Source organism: Osmia bicornis, chromosome 5 (genome assembly GCF_907164935.1).
Source record: "Osmia bicornis bicornis chromosome 5, iOsmBic2.1, whole genome shotgun sequence".
Classification (NCBI taxonomy): Eukaryota; Metazoa; Arthropoda; class Insecta; order Hymenoptera; family Megachilidae; genus Osmia; species Osmia bicornis.
The window spans coordinates 10,287,091-10,310,632 of NC_060220.1; the positions used below are offsets into that span (position 1 = coordinate 10,287,091).

The following is a 23,542-nucleotide window of genomic DNA, read 5'->3' on the forward strand; positions in this document are numbered from 1 at the left end:
CTGCCCAGTAGCATTTATAGTTGGCCAACTGTTTCTAACAGCTGGGAATCAGTCGGGATATAGTTAATGTTTTTGCCTACTGTTAGATTTTCGTGGGATGACCAAAATCTTTCCGTTTTCAATAACTTTATTAGTACACTAGTCTTACGTCTCTACGTACATACACGAGGCTTGTATCTAGCCGACTCTCTGCTTAATTACTCTCCCCACTCACCCACGTACATACGCGCGGCACACGTTCGCAACGCTCACCTAAAACCTACACATGCCCAACTGTGGGCCTACGTTAAAAAAATGATGACAGTTTTCCTACAAATATCCAATTTTGAGCCAAAAATTACTATAATTGGTTAATTAACAAGAAATTTACAACAATACTACATACTACGTTGGAGTAACCAGAGCACGCCAATGTTTAAACGTTATCCTTGGGCGCGGTTTGCTATTTGTATGCCATAGTTGGCCCACTAAAGTTTTCTTATGTACTTACAGTGTATTGAACTTTATTAATTGATTATTCTTCAAATTTTTCTACTTTAATGTTAGAAAGCAAAAATAAAATCAATTGAAAAGCTTTCTTGCCGGCGCAACGGAGTGAGTCTTTCGACTTGTAACCATACTTATTACATATACAGTATAGACTCGATACAGTAAAACCTGGATATATGCAACAAAAGTTTGTCTGGATATATGCAACATCGCTATCCCCTCCACTTGGGGGGATCCCCCTAAGCCGAACCGAGCCGCTCGGCGAGGAAACCGTGTAATATGATCCGACCGTAATATCGGTGTGACTAATACTAATTGAACGATAAAACTTTTTTATTTTTAACTTTTTCTTAATGAAACTTTTACTTTACTTTTACGTCGCATGTTGTGTACGAACGTAGAATAGGTAACACGGCACGGTACAAACGATTTGTACGGACGCAGAATCGACACCAAGACTGGATTATGCAACGTTTGAAACCCGAGCCGACACCGCAACCGGTTTTCATTTCCAATCCTCCTTTGCTTTTCGCCAACTTTTAACATCAATTTTAGCAAGTAATTATAATTCAAACTATATCGTGTTTGGTATCATTTTAATCAGAAAAATTTCACCAATGGGTTAGTAAAAGTTTCAGTAAAAAAAAGTCAAAAATAAAAAAGTTTTATAGTTGAATTAGTATTAGTCACACCGATACGTTTCGGCTCTTTCCTTTGATCATCGGACCTCTCTCTTTCCACCACTGTCTGTCCTTTTCTACGTTCACGCTTGGCTGCTCGTAGCGTGTAACCCGATGTTCGACACCTGGACTGGATATATGCAGTAAAACCTGGATAAATGCAACCAAGATTGGGACCCAGTGGTTGCATTTGTCCAAGCGAGGTGTCGAATCTCGGGTTACAGGCGACGACCAGCCAAGCGTGAACGTAGAAAGGGACAGACAGTGGCGGTAAGAGAGAGGTCCGATGATCAAAGGAAAGAGCCGAAACGTATCGGTGTGACTAATACTAATTGAAGTATAAAACTTTTTTATTTTTGACTTTTTTTTATTGAAACTTTTACTAACGCATTGGTGAAATTTTTTTGATTAAAATGGTACCAAACACGATATAGTTTCAATTATAATTACTTGCTAAAATTGATGTTAAAGGTTGTAATGTAGAAACCGAACGCGAAATGGCGGGCCCCCGCGGACCCGCAACCGCGAGACCGCGAGCGCACAGGTTCGCGGCGCGACCACCAGGCGGCGACCGCGAGAACCGCGTAACTCGCGAGGCAAACAGCCTCATACATATACCGCGCCGCGAACCGAGGAAAGGCAGATCTACTCTTCCGAAGCGAGTCTCATGACAAGCGACAACGAAAGTACGATCATCTGCATTTCTGGGCTCCTACAAACTTCCTCCAACAGTGTTCGTCGGACGAGACGCGTACCGCGGTCGTCCGCAGGCCCTCCAGGCTCCACTCTTGTGATTTTGATGCAAATTTTAGGTTTACGCCTCACTACCAGGAGGCGCTGATGTCACTTCTCTACATGCATAGCTTGTATCACTGATTTTAACACACAACTAAAGATATCGTGACGTCATGTTCCCGCGAAATTTGTCGCCGCGTTTTTCAATTGTTTCAAAATTTAAAGAGACAAAAGAAATATGGCGCACATGGTTGCACATGGTGTGATGGTGGCAGCGTAGGTGATTGAATTTCCAGGTTCGTGAATTCCGTTATTATAATTATTACTATTATTATTACTATTGCTATTATTATTATGACTATTATGATTATTGAAAAAGATATTTTTTAAAGTTTTTTCTAGGTGTTTAGGTTTGTCAATAACTTCTGCTGATGAGATGCAGTAACAGGAGGAGAAGCTAGAAATTAAGTAAGTACAGAATGTTTTAAAATTGTTACTGAAAACATAACTGTTTACATTGCTATTTTAGTAATATATTTAATTTTAATTATTAAAATGTATCTTTAAAGAAAGAGGAAGAAACTATGCATCATCAGAGGGTGTATTAACGAAAACAGCAGGATGTTCTCCTTCCCCTTAGAGAGAAAGGATAAGAAGAGGATGGCACAGTGGGTGGAAGTATGTGACAACCCAAAGAAATTCTGAATGATCTGTAGTAGATACTTTAAAGAAAAATACTTCATGAGGAAAAGATTAACAACATCAGCAGTTCCAACACTGAACTTACTTGGTAATTACTCTTATGTATACTTTTTATAGCATATGTAAATAATTGTTAATGAAAATATTTATTACAGTGTCAGAGACTACCTCTATTAAAATAGAGCAACAAGACACCTGCATGCAAATGAAAAGAAGAAAAAGAGGAAAATTGTAAGTGTTCAGTTTACATATACAATATATGTATAAAACCATTAACATGGTATTAATACACTAAGCATATATAATAATACTTTTTACATGAAGTGTATGTATAATATTATATAATTTTGTTGTTATAGTTAAACCTGACTGCACCAGAGGAGTGGAGAACGTGATTTTCGATTGCATGTTATTGTATATTATTATTGATATATATATATTTATTATATTTTAGGAAAAATTTAATATATTTCCATTACTATACATATATTGTTGTAATTTTTTCCTTTCCTTTATTTTTATTTTTCAAAGTTTTGAATAAGTAAGACCATGCACACGTATGTAGGGACCATGTGCTTGTGTGTGTACCTCACCGATATCATTTATATGTGTTTGTAGCGACACCAGCGATCCTGGTAGTGAGGCGTAACACTAATTTTAGTTACAGCATTAAATACGGGAGTTTGGAGGGCCTGGTCGTCCGCCGATAGCTTCACTGCATCCGCCAGCCACCAGTGATGCTAGAACCGTGGAACGTGGGACAAATTTATACCCTCTCCACGACGTCCCACGACGTCCCAGTGACTCCCCTGCCGCAGTTGTTCCATCTAACACAAGTGCGTTGTCCCTCGTGTCCGTGTGAGCTGTGCGGGTTTGGCAGAGTTCGGCTGCTCTCGTCATTTCTACGTTATCGGCTCGATGTTCAAGCCGCTAAAGCACGTGGCAGCAGCATCGACGAATCAACAAAATAATATAATTTTGTCCATGGCAATATGGCTGAATTAAGAAACCAGGAGAATCAGTTCGAATCCCGATTTTACGGTTTCAGTTCTAATTCTTAATGCATTAACGTTTTTTTAATACATAAAAATACATTTTTAATACATTAACACTTTGACGTACATTAACTTGGGAAGTAGTTAAAAAACGGAGTTGAACTGCTTCCTTTATTTATATTTTTTTAAATATTTAAGTTTTATATATATACATATGTATGTATGTGATACAAAAGTGATTTCTTCAATTAGATATTACCGTTATTCTATTTATTACAATACGTAAATACGAAGACATACATACGAGGAAAATTGGTTAGGATGGAATGTAAGGATATAAAGCAATCTTTTACGGTTTGTTAGTTTTATTTTTTATTCGTAACAACTATTTTCATTTTATTCTGTGAATAGTCATTAAAATGAAAGACAGAAAAGTGCAGATTAATTTTTTAGTTAATTTGTACTACATACAATTTCATCAGGTTTCCGGCAACTGTTGCAGCTGGTCCACGCTTATACGATGCTGAATATTTTACCTTTATATAATATATTTAGGAAACAAATAAAAATATAGTTTAGTAATTGCTATAATACAGTATCAACTGTTAACCTTATTAAAAACTTAGGTAATTATTGAGATTAGGTTACACCTCACCGATTTTGATGAAATTTAAATATGTTGTAAAATTAGACATTTTGAACAACTTTTTTCTATACATATAACCGCCGCTCGGCCATAGTTTTCGAGATATTTTTGAAAAACTGTTGAAACTAACGCATTGAATTCTGGGCATCCGTGTGTGTCCGTGACAACGTACGCATCAGTATGGGATCGCCGCTTTTCTACTGTTTTTGCAGGCAGCAGCACGGTGACCGACATCAATATACATATATATGTTACAGTGAAACACCGAAATCTGGAGAATGTCGACTTTCACCGGTGAATGTCAACATTCACATAGTCGCTTGGTGTATGTCCGAAATATTTGCTAAATACCCTTATTTCTGACTTACACCGGTAAATGTTGACATTCACCATGCACTAATGGTGAATGTTGAACATGTTGGAGATTTATATTTTCTTCTCCGTAATTCAGTCGCTATAAAACGTCACAAGGGGGACGTAACTTTTTCGCCTCCCTTTCTGAAAGGAATGACCAAGAATTTAAAATACACAGTACATTCTACATGAGAAAAGAAAATAATAGTAATAAAAAAATTACTTACTTATGTGATTCAAATCTTATTTATTGCAACAACTTAAACTATTATGACACTTTGAATTGCACAAGAGTCCCTTGCTTTTACAACTGCATTTATTTGTGGAACACTTTCTTTTGCAATGACAGCGTGTATAGCCTTGTCCCCCGCTTTTCGAATTAGCTGCAGCTGCTTCTCTCAGCGACATTTCTTGAAAAGAAATCTCATCTATGGAAAGTAACTTTTCTTTGCAAATTACGAACTGATTACGTGTGTAAAGCTGCTTGAGGGTACCATTTTTATTTGCCAGTTTATAGAAGTCGGAGTCTTCTATTCCAACAACAACCGCTAACACATTTCGGCTATCTGTACGATCACGGTCGACATCAGGGACTTGTATTCGTACATTATCACCAATTTGAGCAGGAGGAAATTGTTTTTGTGAGGTTCGTAACATTTTTGTTGCTTGCAGTAGAAGATTTTCTTTCGCGGCCGCTCTTTTTGTAGAAATCAACTCGTGTTTTTCAGTCAGAATTTGATGTGAAGATGTTGTAGGTTGTAGGTCCTCTTCAATATTTTTCTTTGGAATATGGTTTTCGGTATGACCACCGCTCAAATTTTTTTTATAAGCATTAACAGTTTCTTCAAGCTGTTCTTCGGTTTCAGAAGTATTGGCAATTTCTTCGAGTTGTTCTTCAGTTTCAATATTTGCGATTTGTTCGCCAGGCAAAAAAGACGATGCTATGCCTCTTTTTGCTTTAACGCCAAACATGGCTTCATAAGGACTTTGGCGTATTCCTTCGTGGTATGTAGTGTTCTTGGCAAATTGAACAAAGGATAAACCATCTGACCATTTATTTGTATCGTTATCGTTCATCCATGCAGTTAGCATATTCTGTATATCCTGATTGGCCCTTTCAACTGAGCCTTGTGTTTGACTGTGACGAGGCTTTCTATGAACTATTTTAACATCTTTCCACATAGCGCATATTTCGGATATGACTTGATTACTAAATTCTCTACCTTTATCTGATTGCAATATTGCTGGTGCACCAAATGTTAAAAATATTGAAAGAACGTGATGCGCTACTTCTTCAGCTCTTTTAGTTTTCAAAGGTCGTAGCTGGACAAACTTAGTTAAATGATCTTGATACACCATTATGAACTTATATTCGCCATCTCTGTTTGACTGCAGATCTATCAGATCAACTTGACATCTTGAGTTTAATTCAGAACTAACCATCGGCTTCACAACAATACCTTTCTTAGGTGCACTGTGTTTCATTTGACACTGTTTGCATAAATTTAAATACAACATTACAACTTCATATGTGATATTTTTGTATTTAACTTGCAACTCTTTAAGCATACGTGTTCTTCCTCCGTGGCCTATTCTGGTGTGAGTTTCATATAGTATACTGTACAATTCTTCATTGGTAACATAATACTGTATGTTCGTTTCCCCTGGTTTTAATGGTACAATTAACTTCTCTTCATCATTAATTTTTAAAACATCAAAACGTTTTAATCGTCTGTAATCCAAAGGTGTGTTGCATTTAATTTTAGCAGAAACCACTTCAGAAAGTATTTTAGAATACTTTTCTTGAGAAAAATAAAAACAATTGTCTTCTCGTTTACCCGCAATTAATGCATTTAACTTTTCAAGAAAAAGATCACGATTTACTGCAGTATCCATTTAGTATAAATTAGGGTATCGGAAAAACAATTAAGAAAACGTTGCTCGCGTTATCAAAGCTTGCATAAGACTGACAAACCTGATTGACTCCGAGCAGAACAAAGGATTTGGCGGGAGAGAGCCAGTCGCTTGTTTTTTGACTCTTCTGTTTTGGACCTCCACCAGAGCATATCTGTGATTGTCGACACACACCGGACAGGGTCAGAATGTACAACAATGTAATAAAATATTCGATCTTTCACCGACGTATTTGGTATCTGTTGACATTCACCGGTGAAAGTCGACATTCTCCAATTTCGGTCATTCACGGTAACATATATACATATATTACGGGTGGGCTTAAAAATTAAATTTAACTAATTTTCATGATTTTGAATCTCAGTATGTGTGTCTGGTCGCCGTTAGGCGACCAGAATATCACTTTACCCTAACCTAACTTAATTCACTTATTGGGTAGAGTAGATTGGGTTAGGTTAGGCTATATTAAATTCCCAGGTGCCATCATAGCTACGATACATTGAAATCATGAATGCAGAAGTACACAAGGTATATATTGGTCATTGGTCGCCGTGCTGTTGCCTGCAGAAACAGTAGAAAAGCGGCGATCCCATACTAACGCGTACGTTGTCACGGACACACGCGGATGTCCAGAATTCAATGTGTTAGTTTCAACAGTTTTTCAAAAATATCTCGAAAACTAAGGCCGAGCGGCGGTTATATGTATAGGAAAAAGTTGTTCAAAATGTTGAGGTTTACAATATATTTAAATTTCATCGAAATCGGTGAGGTGTAACCTAATCTCAATAATTACCAAAACTTATCTTATTTTGCGTAATTATTCTGCATTTTCGCTTCCTTGCTTTGTAATGACGAATGACTGATTTTTTTTTCAATGAAACTTTTACTAGTGTATTTGTGAGATTTTTCGATTAAAACAAGATCAAACATAGTATAATTTGAATTATAATTTTTATTTACTTATTTATATTTAAATAAGTAAAAATAATGCAAATTATATGGTGTTTGGTCTTATTTTATTTAGAAGAACCTTACAATTACATTGGTAAAAGTTTCATTTAGCAAAAATGCAAAATAAAAAAGTTATTGTTGAATTAATATTGTCTCACTCAAGTGTTTTTTCTCGGACCCTTTAATTCTCGGACTTCTTTCTCTTTCGCTATTTGTCTTTTTTTATGTTCGCCTGCATTCAAGAACTCGTTCGACCTGTGTCGTTCTGCCAGCGTCACACACTTTCAGGAGAATCGGGAAAATCCAGCAGAATAACACATTCTATACTGAAAGAATATACTTATCTGTCTAAAAAATTTTAATAAATCTGGCAACAGATTTATTTTTGGACTGCTTTTCTTAAGTAATCAGAATTTCACCATTCTTCTGTACGGATCGTGTGTAGCAGTTTGTAGCAAATTCAACATATTTTCGATATTATGTAGAATACACAACCGATCGAAAAATATTAAAAATCCAGGATATTTTGTGCCGCTTTTTATATGTTAAGGGCGATTGAAATGAAATAAATGACCAACAATGAATAGTATAATAAAGGTGATCGCTGTTCATCTATTTCCTTTCTACGATGTACAGAATTGCCTCGAAATAAGCAAGTGGCTCGGGACCGAACCGTTGCTTATTTCGAAGCAGAGACCACTTGCTTATTTCGAGGCAATCCTGTATTTCTTCCACAAGTGACGGTTTCCTAACAATTTACAGTACAGTAAAATCTGGATATACATATGCAAGAGAGATTGGGATCCAAGCGAGGTGTCTAATCTCGGGTTACACGCGACGTCAGCCAAGCATGAACGTAGAAAGGGACAGGCAGTGGAGGAGAGAGAGAGGTCCAATGATCAAAAGAAAGAGCGGAAACATATCGGTGTGACTAATACTAATTCAGTTATAAAACATTTTTATTTTTGACTTTTTTAAAATGAAATTTTTACTAGCGCATTGGCCAGATTTTTCTGATTAAAATGATACCAAACACGATATAGTTTGAATTGTAATTACTTGCTAAAATTGATGTTAAAAGTAGACGAAAAGCCAGAGAGATCGAATCAAAACATTGCCTATATCCAAGCGAGGTGTCGAAGTTTGACCGAACGTCTTGCATATACATACTCAGCTTTTACTGTACTGTAAATTGTTAGGAAGCCGTCTCTTGTGGAAGAAATATATCGTAGAAAGGAAATAGATGAACAGCGATCACCTTTATTACACTATTCATTGTTAGTCATTTATTTCATTTCAATCGCCCTTAACATATAAAAAACGGCACAAAATATCCTGGATATTTAATATTTTTCGATCGATTGTGTATTCTACATAATATCGAAAATATGTTGAGTTTGTTACAAACTGCTACACACGATCCGTACAGGAGAATGGTAAAATTCTGATCACTTCAGAAAAGCAGTCCGAAAATAAATCTGTTGCCAGATTTATTAACATTTTTTTAGACAGATAAGTTAGTACATTCTTTCAGTATAGAATGTGTTATTCTGCTGGATTTTCCCGATTCTCCTGAAAGTATCTGACGCTGGCTCGAGCGAGTTCTTGAATGCTGGCGAACGTAGAAAAAGACAAATAGCGAAAGAGAAAGAGGTCCGAGAATTAAAGGGCCCGAGAAAAAACATTTGAGTGAGACAATATTAATTCAACAATAACTTTTTTATTTTGCATTTTTGCTAAATGAAACTTTTACCAATCTAATTGTAAGGATCTTCTGATTAAAATAAGACCAAACACCATGTAATTTGCATTATTTTTACTTATTTAGATATAAATAAGTAAATAAAAATTATAATTCAAATTATACCATGTTTGAACTTGTTTTAATCGAAAAATCTCACAAATGCACTAGTAAAAGTTTCATTGAAAAAAAATCTGTCATTCGTCATTACAAAACAAGGAAGCGAAAATGCCGAATAATTACGCAAAATGAGATAAGTTTTTAATAAGGTTAACAGTTGATACTGTATTATAACAATTACTAAACTATACTTTTATTTGTTTCCTAAATATATTACAGAAAGGTAAAATATTCAGCATCGTATAAGCGTGGACCAGCTGCAACAGTTGCCGGAAACCTGATGAAATATGTAGTATAAATTAACTAAAAAATCAAACTATACTTTTCTGTCTTCCATTTTAATGACTATTCACAGAATAAAATGATAATAGTTGTAACGAATAAAAAATAAAACTAACCAACCGTAATAAATTGAAATTTCTTTATATCCTTACAATTTAACCTAACCAATTTTCCTCGTATTTCTTCGCATTTACGTATTGTAATAGTTAGAATAACGGTAATATCTACATAATTGTAGAAATAACTTCTATATCACGTTCTTTTATTATATGTACGTACATACATATGTGTATATATAACACTGAAATATTTAAAAAAATATCAAAGAAACATGCAGTTCAACTCCTTTTCTTAACTGCTTCCCAAGTTAATGTACGTCACAATGTTAATGTATTAAAAATGTATGTTTATGTATTAAAAAAATGTTAATGCATTAAGAATCAGAACTGAAACCGTAAAATCGGGATTCGAACTGATTCTCCTGGTTTCTTAATTCAGCCATATTGCCATGGACGAAATTATATTATTTTGTCGATTCGTCAATGCTGCTGCCACGTGCTTTAGCGGCTTGAGCATCGAGCCGATAACGTAGAAATGACGAGAGCAGCCGAACTCTGCTAAACCCGCAGAGCTCACACGGACACGTGGGACAACGCGCTTGTGTTAGATGAAACAACGGCGGTAGGGGAGTCACTGGGACATCCTGGAACGTCGTGGAGAGGGTAAAAATTTGTCCCACGTCCCACGGTTCTGGCATCACTGCCAGCCACTGCCGGGACTCACCCATGCGGCATCCCGACCGCCGGACTGGACGTACACGACATCCGAACGTCCACCGGTGCCACGGTCTTCCGATTGTCGAGGTGGGACGAGACGCGCACCGCGGTCGTCCGCCTCAGAGACATCTCAACCCGTCTCCCGAGTATCATCCGCCTACCTCCGTCGCAATCCGCCGGGTCACGCCCGCGCCGCGACCGTACCGCACCGCGACCGTGCCGTACCGCACCGTAGCCGTACCGCGCCGCGACCGTACCGTAACCGTACCCCGCCGGTATCGCACCGCGCTCGTTAGTCTATAAGCCGTAGGATAAGCCGTAGTTGTAAGAATAGACCTAGATTAACGTTTAGATTGGAAGGACGCTCAGGGCCATAGAGTAAGAATACTGTAAATACACGAACCTAGACTAAGCACAATGTAACTACATCACTAGAATAAACCACGTTATTCCGCTAATAACCGTAGCAATTCTTACCCGAACCGCGGACACCCCGACTGAGTCGGCACCCCGGCGGAGTTAACCGTAACAAGGTTGGCGAAAAGCAACAGAGATCGAAATCAAAACCAGTTGCGGTGTCGACTCTGGTTTCAAAGGTTTCATTTATCCAGGCAAGGTGGCGGTTCTGGGCATTTAATGTTGCATTTATCCAAGCGAGGTGTCGATTCTGGGCATTTAATGTTGCATTTATCCAAGCGAGGTGTCGATTCTGGGCATTTAATGTTGCATTTATCCAAGCGAGGTGTCGATTCTGGGCATTTAATGTTGCATTTATCCAAGCTAGGTGTCGATTCTGCGTCCGTACACATGTTTTGTATTCAGCCGACATGCCGATTCTGTGTCCGTACATATGTTTTCTATTCAGCCGACGCGACATGCCGATTCTGAGTCCGTACACATCTTTCGTATTCAGCCGACATCATTTATATTCAGTCGTGGTGTCAATTCTATGTTGTTTATTCGATTACTATTGTTTATAAATATAATTCAAACTATATCGTGTTTGGTGTCATTTTAATCAGAAAAATCTCACAAATGCGTTAGTAAAAGTTTCATTAAGAAAAAGTTAAAAATAAAAAAGTTTTATCGTTCAATTAGTATTAGTCACACTGATATTACGGTCGGATCATATTACACGGTTTCCTCGTCGAGCGGCTCGGTTCGCCTAGGGGGATCCCCCCAAGTGGAGGGGATAGCGATGTTGCACTTATCCAAGCATTCTTTCGTTGCATTTATCCAGGTTTTACTGTAAATGGAAAAGTAAAATGAATACACGAAGATAGAGTCTTTTGCCCTATTTGCTATTTTCGAACAACTTAGAACAAAACTTGTCTCTGAACCACTTCGCGGACCCGCCGACACGCTGCTCGCGATTGTACGTCGAAGAGTGTCGCAATCTGCACCTCTCGGAGAAGACCAGAGTGGGCCTCGTCCGAAATTGTTTACATTGCGTTGTTGTGCGCCTAACGAATTAGGCGGCGGTCTCGATGCGTAAGGAGGCGGGATTTGCTTATCGGTGGTGCAGCAGGGATATATGCGCTCCTTTCTCTGTTTCAATCTTTCTCTTTCTAATTCGCGAATATTCCTTCACTCTTCCTGTCATACTAGAGATTTCGTTATTCATTAAAATATAATAAATTTTACAAAAATTGTTTTGATCTCAACGTTATAGGGAGGAAACATGCTTTCCAAAATTATTGCAGATTACTGAATTTGAAAGAATGCTAAATAAACATTTAAATTTGCAACCTGGACCGACCGGCGTGGTGGAAATACAACATTACGGTGTTTAGTGAATTAGTAGAAAACCTGGACTACTATAATGTATGTATGAGGAATTTCGATCATTTTCGCGAAACCGATAAGGAACGCTCCAGAGTGGTCAAGATTATCGGACCACACGAATGATGTTTTCGGGTTTACATCCGGCGATACTCAGAACCAAAGTCGACACGTGATTTTGAGTCGTGGGACCACGCTGATTTCGAAGAAGGAATTTGTTACGCTAACAATCGGAATTATGTCTGGAAAAGATAGACCATCTCGAAACATCAAAGATCGTTCTGCGCTCAATCAAGGGAGGTCCGGAATGTAAAACAAGCTATCGATGTTCATGGTTTCCGTTCGCACCTCCGACCAAGGTCAAGGGTACGATGGATCAAGATGATGGGAACAGGCCCATCAAAAGAGACAGTGTTCCGTTCCGAGGAACACGCGGTACGAGGATTTCGAAAGTTAATTTATGACGGTTTCGCGACGGTATAGCTATTTTTGAGTAACCTTGTAATATTGTAATAGTAATTTCCCTTTTTGCAACAATGGAGTTAGAGTTTTATTTTTTCGTTTCGGTCTCAATGGCTAAAACACGTCATAAATTGAGTCTTTCCGAAGGGTAATGTGACAACGGTCATCTAACGGTACGGGGCCTTCGAAGGCCAACCTGGATGGAAAAACCCCGGCGTTGTCGAACTTTCGAGGTCCTCTGGTACCTCAGGTACCGCTCCACCCTCTCCTGGACGAAATCGCGCTACAGGCGTAAGGAAGGGCGGACTCGGTGCTTGAGGGATGCGCTGATTGGAAAGTTGGCTTTTTCGAAAAAGGCCAATCAGCGTAGTCTCCCCGCTTACCGGGAAAAATCGACATTAAAAACAGCGACGTTCGAACGCGAGACAGACACTTCGACTGATTTTTCCGGTCCGTTACAAGTCAACGTTCGTGACTATCAGAATTAGAATAATTGTTTCAATCTCGGGCACATCGTGGACGACGAAAGCCTGCGGACTGACCCAGAGAAAGTAGCCGCCGTAGCAGACCTGCCAGCACCAACCAACGTCAAGGAACTCAGAAGGTTTTTAGGACTCCTGTCGTGGTACAGACGCTTCGTACCAGACGTCTCCAAAGAAGCCGCCCCGCTCACAGCCCTCCTACGAAAGGCCGTGAGATGGACATGGGGCGAACCACAACAGCAAGCATTCGACGAACTGAAGACGCCCGTAACATCCGCCGGTTTGTCCGCGGGGTTCCAGGCGCTAGCTTACACGGCACCGCATCCGGCCTATGACAACCGATTCCGTCCCGTTCCGAGGTTTGACCCAGGGCGAGCCAGGATTGGTCGTCGCCTCGTTCACTGCTAGGCTTGACCACGGCGTACGAGAAGACAGCCACCTCAGGCAAGCGGGCAGCAACTCCACCGCAGCGCGAAACCCCGCAGCGCGAATTTCAAATAAAGACCGGCGGCCCGAACGGGCCATCCCCGCTCCTGGTCTCCAGCGACTCCGCGCACGCCGAACACCGCGTCCCTCTCTCGCTCGCGCTCCGCGCCGCGCTTTCACTCCGCACGTTAGCCTGTAAGACCGCGTAGCGACAGCTACGACCGGCGTTAGCTCGTAAGACCGTGCGACTTATGTGACGGGCCGGGTCCCGAGCGTAGTTCGTAAGACCATGTACATAGGTTTAAGCGCGACACGGCTCCATCGCCAGCTCACGGTTATTTTTGTTGTAGCGAGAACGGCAGGAGATACCGCCGACACCACCGACGGCGACACCCGGGGCCGCGGCCGGCGGCCCACCGACCACCGCATAATTACCAGTCTTACTTATTTTTAATTTTTTGAATAAATATTTCTATTTTTCTACTAACACCGACTCGTTATTTACCCGAACCTGTTCCCAAGCGAACCCTGGCACGGGGAATCCGACCGCGGTGCGCAACGCCGTGCGCACCGGCCAGGCCGCCCCGTTACAAATGTTTTGGTTATAAACAAAGCACTTTTTATAAAATCTGTGACCACGTTTTGTTTTACCTCAAGAAACCATGAATCTTATCCTTAAGGGGGTAGACACGGGTAATGCAGCGAGGCGACATTACCGGCAAAAATGGGCGTAAAAAGGGGTTTACGGGAATACACTTTTCGTCCTTATATGAGAAGATTTGGGGCTGGGTGACGGCTCATTCGAAAGAGGAAGGTCCAATGCAGCGCGGTCTGGTCATGGTTCAACAAAATTGTGTTGATATCTAATAATATGAGTGTCCAAAGTAGAGGAAAAATCGAGAAAATACGCCCATTAAATCCAAGTATATTTTAGGTAACTATAAGAGTTTTGTGACTAAAACGATTTGTTGAGCCCCCTTCATCGAACCTTCCTCTTTCGAATGAGCCCTTATTCAGCTCAAGATCTTCTCATATAAGGACGAATAACCGATTCCCGTAAAAGCATTCCCAAAGACGAGTTCCGCCATTATCTGGATATTACAGAGCAAGTCACGTAACAAATTTAGTTCAGCTAGTAGTTATAAGGTGGCGTCTAAGTAGAAAGGCTATGGGTACTGGAAATAATCCGACACGTTTGCGGGGAGAAGCACAATGTTTATTGTGAGGCTTTACAATGAGAAACCCACTAAACATCGAGCACGCTAAATCTTAATCGGACGAGGAATTCAGATGCGTACCGTAACGGTTTTCAATCCAGACGCCATTAAAAATCTTAGTTCGTACTTCGGGGAAAACCCGAAAAAGGCATCGAAACCTAGAGGGTGAACTCTAGCGCGACAGCGAGCCGCTGTTGGCGCAGTAGCGCCACACCATTCCCCCTTTTAAGTAAGAAAGATAATAACTAATTTACATTACAAACTAACAATAAATGATTAAAGCTTACGGAGTATGTACAATATTTACAATAATACCAAGGTTTATGGTACAACGAGGGTAACAGTCTTCCTTGTGCGACCAGGCGCAGCTGGATAAGTTTTTAATATTCCCTTGGTGGGAGCAGATTGAGACGCGTGGTGCACAGTAGGTTTTGGACGTAGCCTTCTCATCATGACGCGGAACCTCTCGACGAAAACCTGTGGGTCGGAATCCAGTTCCTCCGAGTCAAAAAATTCCGCTGGAACTTTAAGGGTGGTTCCGTACAGCAGTTCGGCCGGCGATGCCTTAAGGTCTTCCCTGTAAGCAGTCCGGAGTCCGAGGAGCACCACCGGGAGAGCGTCCATCCAATCAGTCGGCGCGTGACATGATAATGCCACTTTCAAGGAGCGGTGCCAGCGCTCGACGAGGCCATTCGACTGCGGGTGATAAGCGGTCGTCCTGCAGCGGCGGCCTCCAACCAACTTCACCAGGGCGGCGAACAGCTGGGCCTCGAACTGGGATCCTCTGTCTGTTGTTATTAGACGGGGTGCTCCAAAACGCGCTATCCAATGAGCGAAAACAGCTCGTGCGACCACGTCGGCAGTACATTCGCTGATAGGCACGGCCTCCGGCCAGCGAGAAAATCGGTCCATTATGGTTAACAGGTAACGACAACCATGAGATGACGGCAGCGGACCCACAATATCGATGTGGATATGATCGAAACGATTATCCGGGACGGTAATCTTGGCAGGAGTCAGGTGATTGTGTCTGCCGATCTTAGCCCTTTGGCAGGTTAGACAAGACTTAACCCAAGAGGCGATATCGGCGTTCATTCCTGGCCAAACAAATTGATCTGCGATGTACTTCTTGGTCGCGGCTGTTCCGGGGTGCGACATGCTGTGGGCGATATCAAAGACACGCTTGCGTAGCGGTTCCGGAATGTAAGTCCGGATGCCCTTGTCGGATACGGCGCAATATAGGGTGTCGTTCGTCCCTGTAAGCGTGTACTTGTGTAACTGCAAACCCGAGGTTGGAGTACTGAGGAGATCCGGCAGTTGACTGTCCAGGGCCTGAGCCTGAGCAATTTCCCGTGTGTCTAGGGAAAGCGGCATAGTAACGGCGTCGATCCTCGACAATGCGTCGGCCACCTGATTCTGGGAACCGGAGACGTGCCTAATGTCGGTGGTAAATTCGGATATGAAGGACAGCTGCCGTGCCTGTCGATCAGTAGCCTGACCGTGCTTCTTATTGAACATAAACGTCAGAGGTTTATGGTCGGTTATGATGTGGAACGCCCTGCCTTCCAAGATGCTCCGAAAATGTTTAATTGCCTTGTGGATGGCGAGGAGCTCGCGATCGTAGGTACTATATTGGCGCTCCGCAGGAGAAAGCTTCCTTGAGAAAAAACTCAGCGGCTGCCAGACTTCTCCGATCCGTTGTTGAAGTACCGCGCCAACGGCGGTATTTGAGGCGTCGGTCTGGACTGAGATTTCCGCTCCCGTGGCTGGAAAAGCTAACAACACCGCCTGAGCAAGGGCGTCCTTAAGCCGCTGGAATGCCGCTCGGGACTCGTCCGTCCAAGCAATTGGCTGCGAATTCCGCACCTTTGTGCCGGCCACCAGCTCCTGCAATGGTGTCTGAACGACCGCAGCGCTGGGGATGAATCGGTGATAAAAGTTGACCATTCCCAAAAAGCGTCTGAGTCCCTTGACGTCTGAGGGAAGCGGGAACTCCGAGATGGCCTGAACCTTGGAAGGCAGGGGGGCAATTCCATTCTTGCCGATGCGGAAACCCAGGTAGTCGACTTCTGACTTGCCGAATTTGCATTTCTCGGGATTGATGAGTAACCCGTACCGCTGGAGCCTGGTGAAAAGGGTTCGCAAATGATTACGATGTTCGTCATCTGACCGAGATGCGACAAGGATGTCGTCGATGTACACTGTGCAGAATTCCAGTCCCGCGACGACTTCGTCCATAAAACGTTGGAAGGACTGGGCAGCGTTGCGCAGCCCGAACGTCATAAACGGGAACTCGTACAAGCCAAAAGGTGTGATAATTGCGGTCTTGGCAATATCTTCAGCGCGTACCGGAATCTGCTGGTAGGCTCTCTTGAGGTCAATAGTGGAGAAAATTGTCGTACCGTGCAGAAAGGCTGTGCAGTCCTGGATGAACGGGATGGGATAACGATCAGGAATAGTGACCTGATTCAGACGTCTGTAATCTCCGCAAGGACGCCAAGAACCGTCCTTCTTCCTGACCAGATGTAGTGGGCTGGCCCAAGGGCTGTTGGAAACTCTGCAGATACCCTGCTGCTTCATTTCCATGAAGACGTCGCGTGCTGCCTTAAGTTTCTCCGGGTCCAGTCGCCGTGCACGAGCCGTCAACGGTGGGCCAGTGGTTTCAATGGGGTGCACCACACTGTGTGCCACCCTGTTGACCGGGGACCAAGTACTGCTCTGGAGCGTAGGAAAATCGGCTAGAACAGTGCGAAAATCGTCGCTCCGGGTTATGCGGCTGATGGTGGAGACCCTGGAAGAGCACACACGACAATTAATGCTCAGTAACGTCTTGCCGTCCACCAGCTTGTGCGTGCGCACATCTGGCAGTAAGTGGAACTGCTCGAGGAAATCGTTCCCAACGATTGCCTTGGTGACGTCGGCGATGGTAAATGTCCATGGGAAAGAACGTCTGAGCCCGAAGTCCAGCTCGATCTTCTTCTCTCCGTATGTGGAGATAGTGGAACCATTGGCAGCCAAAAACGGTGCTCCAGGCTGACGACAACGATCCAGACGGGATGCTGGGAAGACGGACACGTCGGCGCCGGTGTCCACCAGGAATCTGATGCCTGATCGGCGATCCGCTACGATGAGGCGACGTTCAGGGGCGTCGCCGCTGTCAGCCGCCGCGACAGACGGCGAGCCTAGTTTTCCGCCTGCCTCGAGGTCCACGAGCATGGTGCATGGCAATGGCGAGCCCTGTCACCATATTTGCAGTGGACGTAACACAGCCCGTCCCTGGATGGGGCCCTGGGTCGTGACGGACTTCTCCCGCGTGAACTGGAGCGACCTGGCCTGCGCGCAAATGCCTCGAGCCTGCTGAGCCGCGTACATATCTCGTTCAGCTGTGCGGTGATCCTAACCAGCTCACCAGAATCGGCCAGGGTTGAAGGCGGCTTGGCGATCGCGCACGCCTCACGAGGTGATTCTAGAACGCCGAACTGCTCGCAAATTCTGTCCGCCTGTTCGGCGAGCACCGACAAGTCCGCGTTAACACTAACAGCCAGGATGGTCCGCACCTTCTCTGGCAAGCGTTCTAAAAAAAGAGTGCGCAGTAAATTGTCCGGGCACCTGTCGCCCGCCAATGAGCGTAACTTGCACAAGAATACGGAGGGTTTATCACTGCCTAACTCCTGCTTGTGTAGCAGACGGCGCAGTTGAACCTCCTGAGATTCACCGAAGGAGTCAAGGATACGCTTTTTTACCGCGTCATATTTCCCGATCGCGGGCGGATTGGTGGCCAAATCACGCACGGCCATGAGAACGTCGCCGGTTACGTTCATGATCACCAGACGGAATTGCGTTTCGTCGTCGGCGTATCGAGAAAACGCGAAATATGTCTCCAGTTGCACAAACCATAGTGCCGGGTCACCACTTATATACGGCGGGACGCGGGGGGCACGACCTGCACTCGCGTCACCATTGTTCGTAGACTCGGCCATATTGTCACTGGGCTCTCTAACTGGTGTAATTCGCGTTTGTGAACGCGTTTCCGGCATATCACTTAACACACAGCAGAATCTGTCTTTTTGGGCAGAAAACAGTCCTCAAAAAAAAAAAAACGCTTTACACTGTCTCGATTGTTTTTTTTTTTTAGGAGACACTTGCACACCACGCGGATGACACGCTACACGTACTGTTTTTTTGTTTTCCCGATCACGTCGGGGTCACCAATTATGGGTACTGGAAATAATCCGACACGTTTGCGGGGACAAGCACAATGTTTATTGTGAGGCTTTACAATGAGAAACCCACTAAACGTCGAGCACGCTAAATCTTAATCGGACGAGGAATTCAGATGCGTACCGTAACGGTTTTCAATCCAGACGCCATTATTAATCCTAGTTCGTACTTCGGGGAGAACCCGAAAAAGGCATCGAAACCTAGAGGGTGAACTCTAGCGCGACAGCGAGCCGCTGTTGGCGCAGTAGCGCCACAAGGCTGCCGATTTGGAATCGTAGTCAGAATCAAGCGTTAGCTTGATTACGTCACTCGAAGTGTGGTGCGAAGGCAACATCGCCCGAACGCTGAGTGAGACGCACTACAGTCATGCTGTCCTTCTCTCATTCTGTATGTTGAGTTTGTCTCTTTTCGCTAATATTTGACTGCCGCCCGCCTGGATTTTTCACAGCGCCCCATAACAAACCTCGCCCCATTCAAACTATATCGTGTTTGGTATCCTTTTAATCAGAAAAATTTCACCAATGCGCTAGTAAAAGTTTCAGTAAAAAAAAGTCAAAAATAAAAAAGTTTTATAATTGAATTAGTATTAGTCATACCGATACGTTTCGGTTCTTTCCTTTGAACATTGGACTCTCTCTCTCTCTCCTCCACTGTCTGTCCCTTTTTACGTTCAAGCTTGGCTGGTCGTCGCATGTAATCCGAGATTCGACATCTCGACTGGATAAATGCAACCACTGGGTCCCAAACTCGGTTGCATTTATCCAGGTTTTACTGTATCAGGATTTCGCGAAAGTACTTCGTAATATCACTTTGAGGATGCGTCAAGCATTTCCAGCTCTCCCCAATAAGGGATTGATTTGCAACGCTTGTCGCCTTAAAATATATTATGAACAGAAAAAACAGCAAGTGGAAGTTTCATTACCTGAACCAGGGCCTTTCGGATTATCACATGGAGAAATACGTAATAGTAGTGACAGTTCCAGCAACGTTTCAACGTCAGTAGAACCTTCGGTAATTATTTAGAAGTTGGTCCTCCTCACCGATTTTCGTGACCTTGAAATATGTTGTCAAGGTCATCATTCTGAACAACTTTTCCCTATACATGTTACCGCCGCTCGGCCTTAATTTTCATGATATTCGTAAAAAACTGCAGTTATACTTATGTCACTAGTACACTGTATTCCGGGAAAAATGGAGACTGAATAGTGATTGAAAGAGTGATTGAAGTGGTTTGAGGTTAGGGTTAGTGTTAGGGTTAGGTTAGGTTTAGGTTAAGTTTAGGTTTAGAGTGTACATGGCGTGATATGAGAGCTAATATTCCTCGTTATGGAACTCGTACGTCTCATTACGTGGGATATATAGCTGAGTTTTGATTCCAACGTCAACATGATGTTAATGAGCGTATGATGGCATTTTTCGACATCATGGGCGAAATGTTTTCGATTTCTGACAAAACACAAAATGAATAATAGGTATACAATATATAAAAAGTGAAAGAAAGAGTAATTATAACGTGAAAAAATCAAAAACAAAACCCTAACCCTAACCCTAACCTCAAACCACTTCAATCACTCTTTCAATCACCATTCAGTCTCCATTTTTGCCGGAATATAGTGTACTCGTAATCTAAGTTTAGCTAAAGATTTTTGCAAATATCTCGCGTTTGGAAACAGCGGGGAACTGTTTTATGATATGGTCAAATATTCTTAGCTTTCGGGCCCGTTAGTTCCTTGTAGCATTTCTTTTAGCAGGCCGGCCTGCAGCCAGGGTGTGGCACTTAGGATCCTTCAGCTTATAAGAGGTCAGCCATTGTGCAGTTTTAGCTTGCCGAGTATATCATAAAGTCACTTTCCAAAAGGTCGCCTAGTTAGGATTTTTAGGACTGAGCCACGGTAACGGTCCTTCACGACCAGATCACCAAGTCGACCCAGCGGAATTTTTCCGGCTGTTACAAACGACGGAATCACCCCTGCTCCAGGGACATATCGCGCTACGTGCGCACTGGAAAGGGTGTCTCCGGATAGGTCAGTTCCACCTAAACAGGAACCGCCCTTAAGGCCCACCCAATGAGGGTGGAAGGAGAGCAAGTTTTGCTAAAGGCCATCGTGGCAGTTTTGAGTCAGAACTAGCTTTTCCTTCAAACAGAACACTTTGTAGGTTAGAGCAACCAAGATAAGGATAGTTGTGATTAAAGTTATCAAATCAATATTAGTTCATTTTTTCCCACATGTGGTCCTTCAACCAGTCCTCAGACGGCACAAATTGCAATACAGAATTCCAAGAACGTGCAGATGAGAGGTCACGTTCTAAACATCTCGGAAACTAAGGCCGAGCGGCGGTAACATGTATAGGGAAAAGTTGTTCAGAATGATGACCTTGACAACATATTTCAAGGTCACGAAAATCGGTGAGGAGGACCAACTTCTAAATAATTACCGAACCATCCATTGTTGTAAGTTCCACAAATGTTTTAACGTCGTCTTTGTGTAATTTTCCCATAGAACATATTCAATTAGTATAGAAACCAACATCTATAAATGAAATTATAATTAAAAAGGTGTCGTTGGCCAAGAGTGGTTAATAATATAGTTCTCGAGGTATAAATAGGGTCATTTAATCGTATACGAGGTCTGCTGGTATTTCTTGAGACCAGCGGTACAGACAAACGACCATAATAGCGGAGTGCACGCCTCGCACTGATATGTATACTATGGATACGAGATTCCCGTAAGCCAGCTGTACAGCGGTTGAAGCGAATTGAAGCAGACTTTAGCCGCCACCGTTCGAACGATGTATTAAAGGAAATAGTGCAAAGCTTGAAAAATGTGGTTTAAAAGAGACTAAAAGAACATATAATGTATTACAATTATATAATACGAATTGCTTGTATGATGGTTGAAATTTAGAAAAGTTAATCAGAGCAAATGAAATTCATGAAAATAGTGAATTAATTTTTTAAATGTAATATTAAACAAACTGTATTGTATTGTATTGTATTGCGTTTATTCAATTCCCTTACGGGTTTTTGAGGCGCTTTTGTCAGGAGCGTACCCAAACCTGTTACATATTTTTCCTCCTCTTCTTTCTACAATTCTCCTAACCTTCTCTTTCCCTTAATAATTTCTGCACCTATTAGTGCTTACAATGAGGAAATGTATCCAGATCATCTCCTATATATCCTTAACATTTCCTTAACCTTTCTGCTGTCTGCTTCCTGACTAAATGATAACTAAAGAATAAAGAATTAACCATGATATACTGAAGCAAGAACAAAATGTAAACCTGAAGCAAATAGCAGTACAATCGACTATAATCCCTTATAATATAATACCTAATACTATCAAAATCACAATATCAAAATATCAAAATAACAAGTAGCGCTTAACTAGAGCTACAAATAAAAATAAAATAAATAAATAAGCTAATCTAAGCATAAAATAAGATAAAATAGAATGAGATAAACATCAAACAAAAATAATCAAAACAAAAATAAAAATAAAAATAAACTAAACTATAATCCAATGAGCAAGAATAAAATAAAAGTAAAATGATGAAATATATAAGTAAATATTTATATAGAGGCTTAGCTCCCTGGGCTTCTACTCTCTAGTTTTCATATCAAAAATAAACTAAACTCTCTTTGTTAATACTATAAATGCACTCTCGCCTTACAGAACTTCTCAAACATAATCACATTTAGTTTTATCATTCTCCCTTGTCCTTTGTACTTCTTGTTTTACTTCATCTTCTTTTCCTCTTCCTCTCTGCTCTTCTCCTAATTCATTGTCCTCTCCAGTCTTTCTCTCAGTGTTATTTTTTCCCAGTTTTTCTTTTCCTCGTTCCACTTTATTTCCGTCCCCTCCACCCATATTCTCCTACTATTGTACATGACCTTCCTTCCTGCGTCTCTTTCCTTTTTTGCCTTCTCTTTTATTATCCACTTTAGTCTTCTTTCTTCCTTATTTAGGTCTTCATCTACCTCCACCCTCCACCTTTCCCATATCCCATTTCTCATCCATACTATCTCTTTTCTGTTGTCCTCTTCCTCCATTTCCGTGATTACTATTGCCCTTCCTCCCTCCCCTTCCCTTTCTACTGCACTTTTTATTTCCGCTTTTTCTCCTAGTTCCTTCTTTAGGATTACCTTAATATTTTTCAGCCTCTTTTCTATGTTTTCCCCTTTCACTCCTTTCCACACCAGGCTCTTTCCTCTTCTTATATTTTTCCTTCTTTCTTCTTCCCTTATCCAGCGCTCTCTTCTTTCCTCCGCCTCCTTCGTCATCTTACATGACTCCATTCCTCTCATTCTTTCTTTGTTTTCTTCCACTCTCTCCTTTTCCTCCTTTCTGTTCTCCCACTCTCTCTCTTTCTTCTTCTCTGGTTCTTCTTGACCTTCTTCTTTCTGTATTTTTCCCTCCTCTCCTCTCTTTTTCCTTGTTCCTTTTTTTCCTCTTCCTCCTTTTCTTTGGTCTTTCCCTCTGTCTCTTCCTCTGGGGAATCTCCATTCTCTCTTTCTTCGTCTCTTTTGTATTTTTCCTTTCCCTTTGTTCTTCCCTCTTCTAGCCTC

General features: G+C 42.0%; 2 protein-coding genes and 1 long non-coding RNA gene across 6 annotated transcripts in view; 1 reads left to right on the forward strand and 2 right to left on the reverse strand.

Annotated features, from left to right (window-relative positions):
• The window catches only part of LOC114880700 (facilitated trehalose transporter Tret1), a 104,330-nt gene that overhangs the window by 10,547 nt on the left and 70,241 nt on the right, over nucleotides 1–23,542 (reverse strand). The gene's annotated exons all lie outside the window — the stretch shown is intronic.
• LOC123987822 lies at nucleotides 1,629–2,801 on the forward strand. Of its 2 annotated transcripts, XR_006829443.1 has the most exons (4): nucleotides 1,629–2,200; nucleotides 2,297–2,372; nucleotides 2,474–2,694; nucleotides 2,762–2,801. It is a non-coding gene; the product is annotated as an uncharacterized LOC123987822 (long non-coding RNA). The 2 variants fall into 2 exon arrangements; XR_006829442.1 differs by having other exon boundaries at nucleotides 2,474–2,780.
• On the reverse strand, nucleotides 4,465–6,823 carry LOC114882307 (KRAB-A domain-containing protein 2-like). The gene is made up of 2 exons (XM_046285950.1): nucleotides 4,829–6,823; nucleotides 4,465–4,745 (listed from the first exon to the last, which is right to left on the reverse strand). Exon 1 carries the CDS (start codon nucleotides 6,495–6,497, stop codon nucleotides 4,845–4,847), a length of 1,653 nt encoding a protein of 550 aa, XP_046141906.1. The 5' UTR covers nucleotides 6,498–6,823; the 3' UTR covers nucleotides 4,465–4,745; nucleotides 4,829–4,844.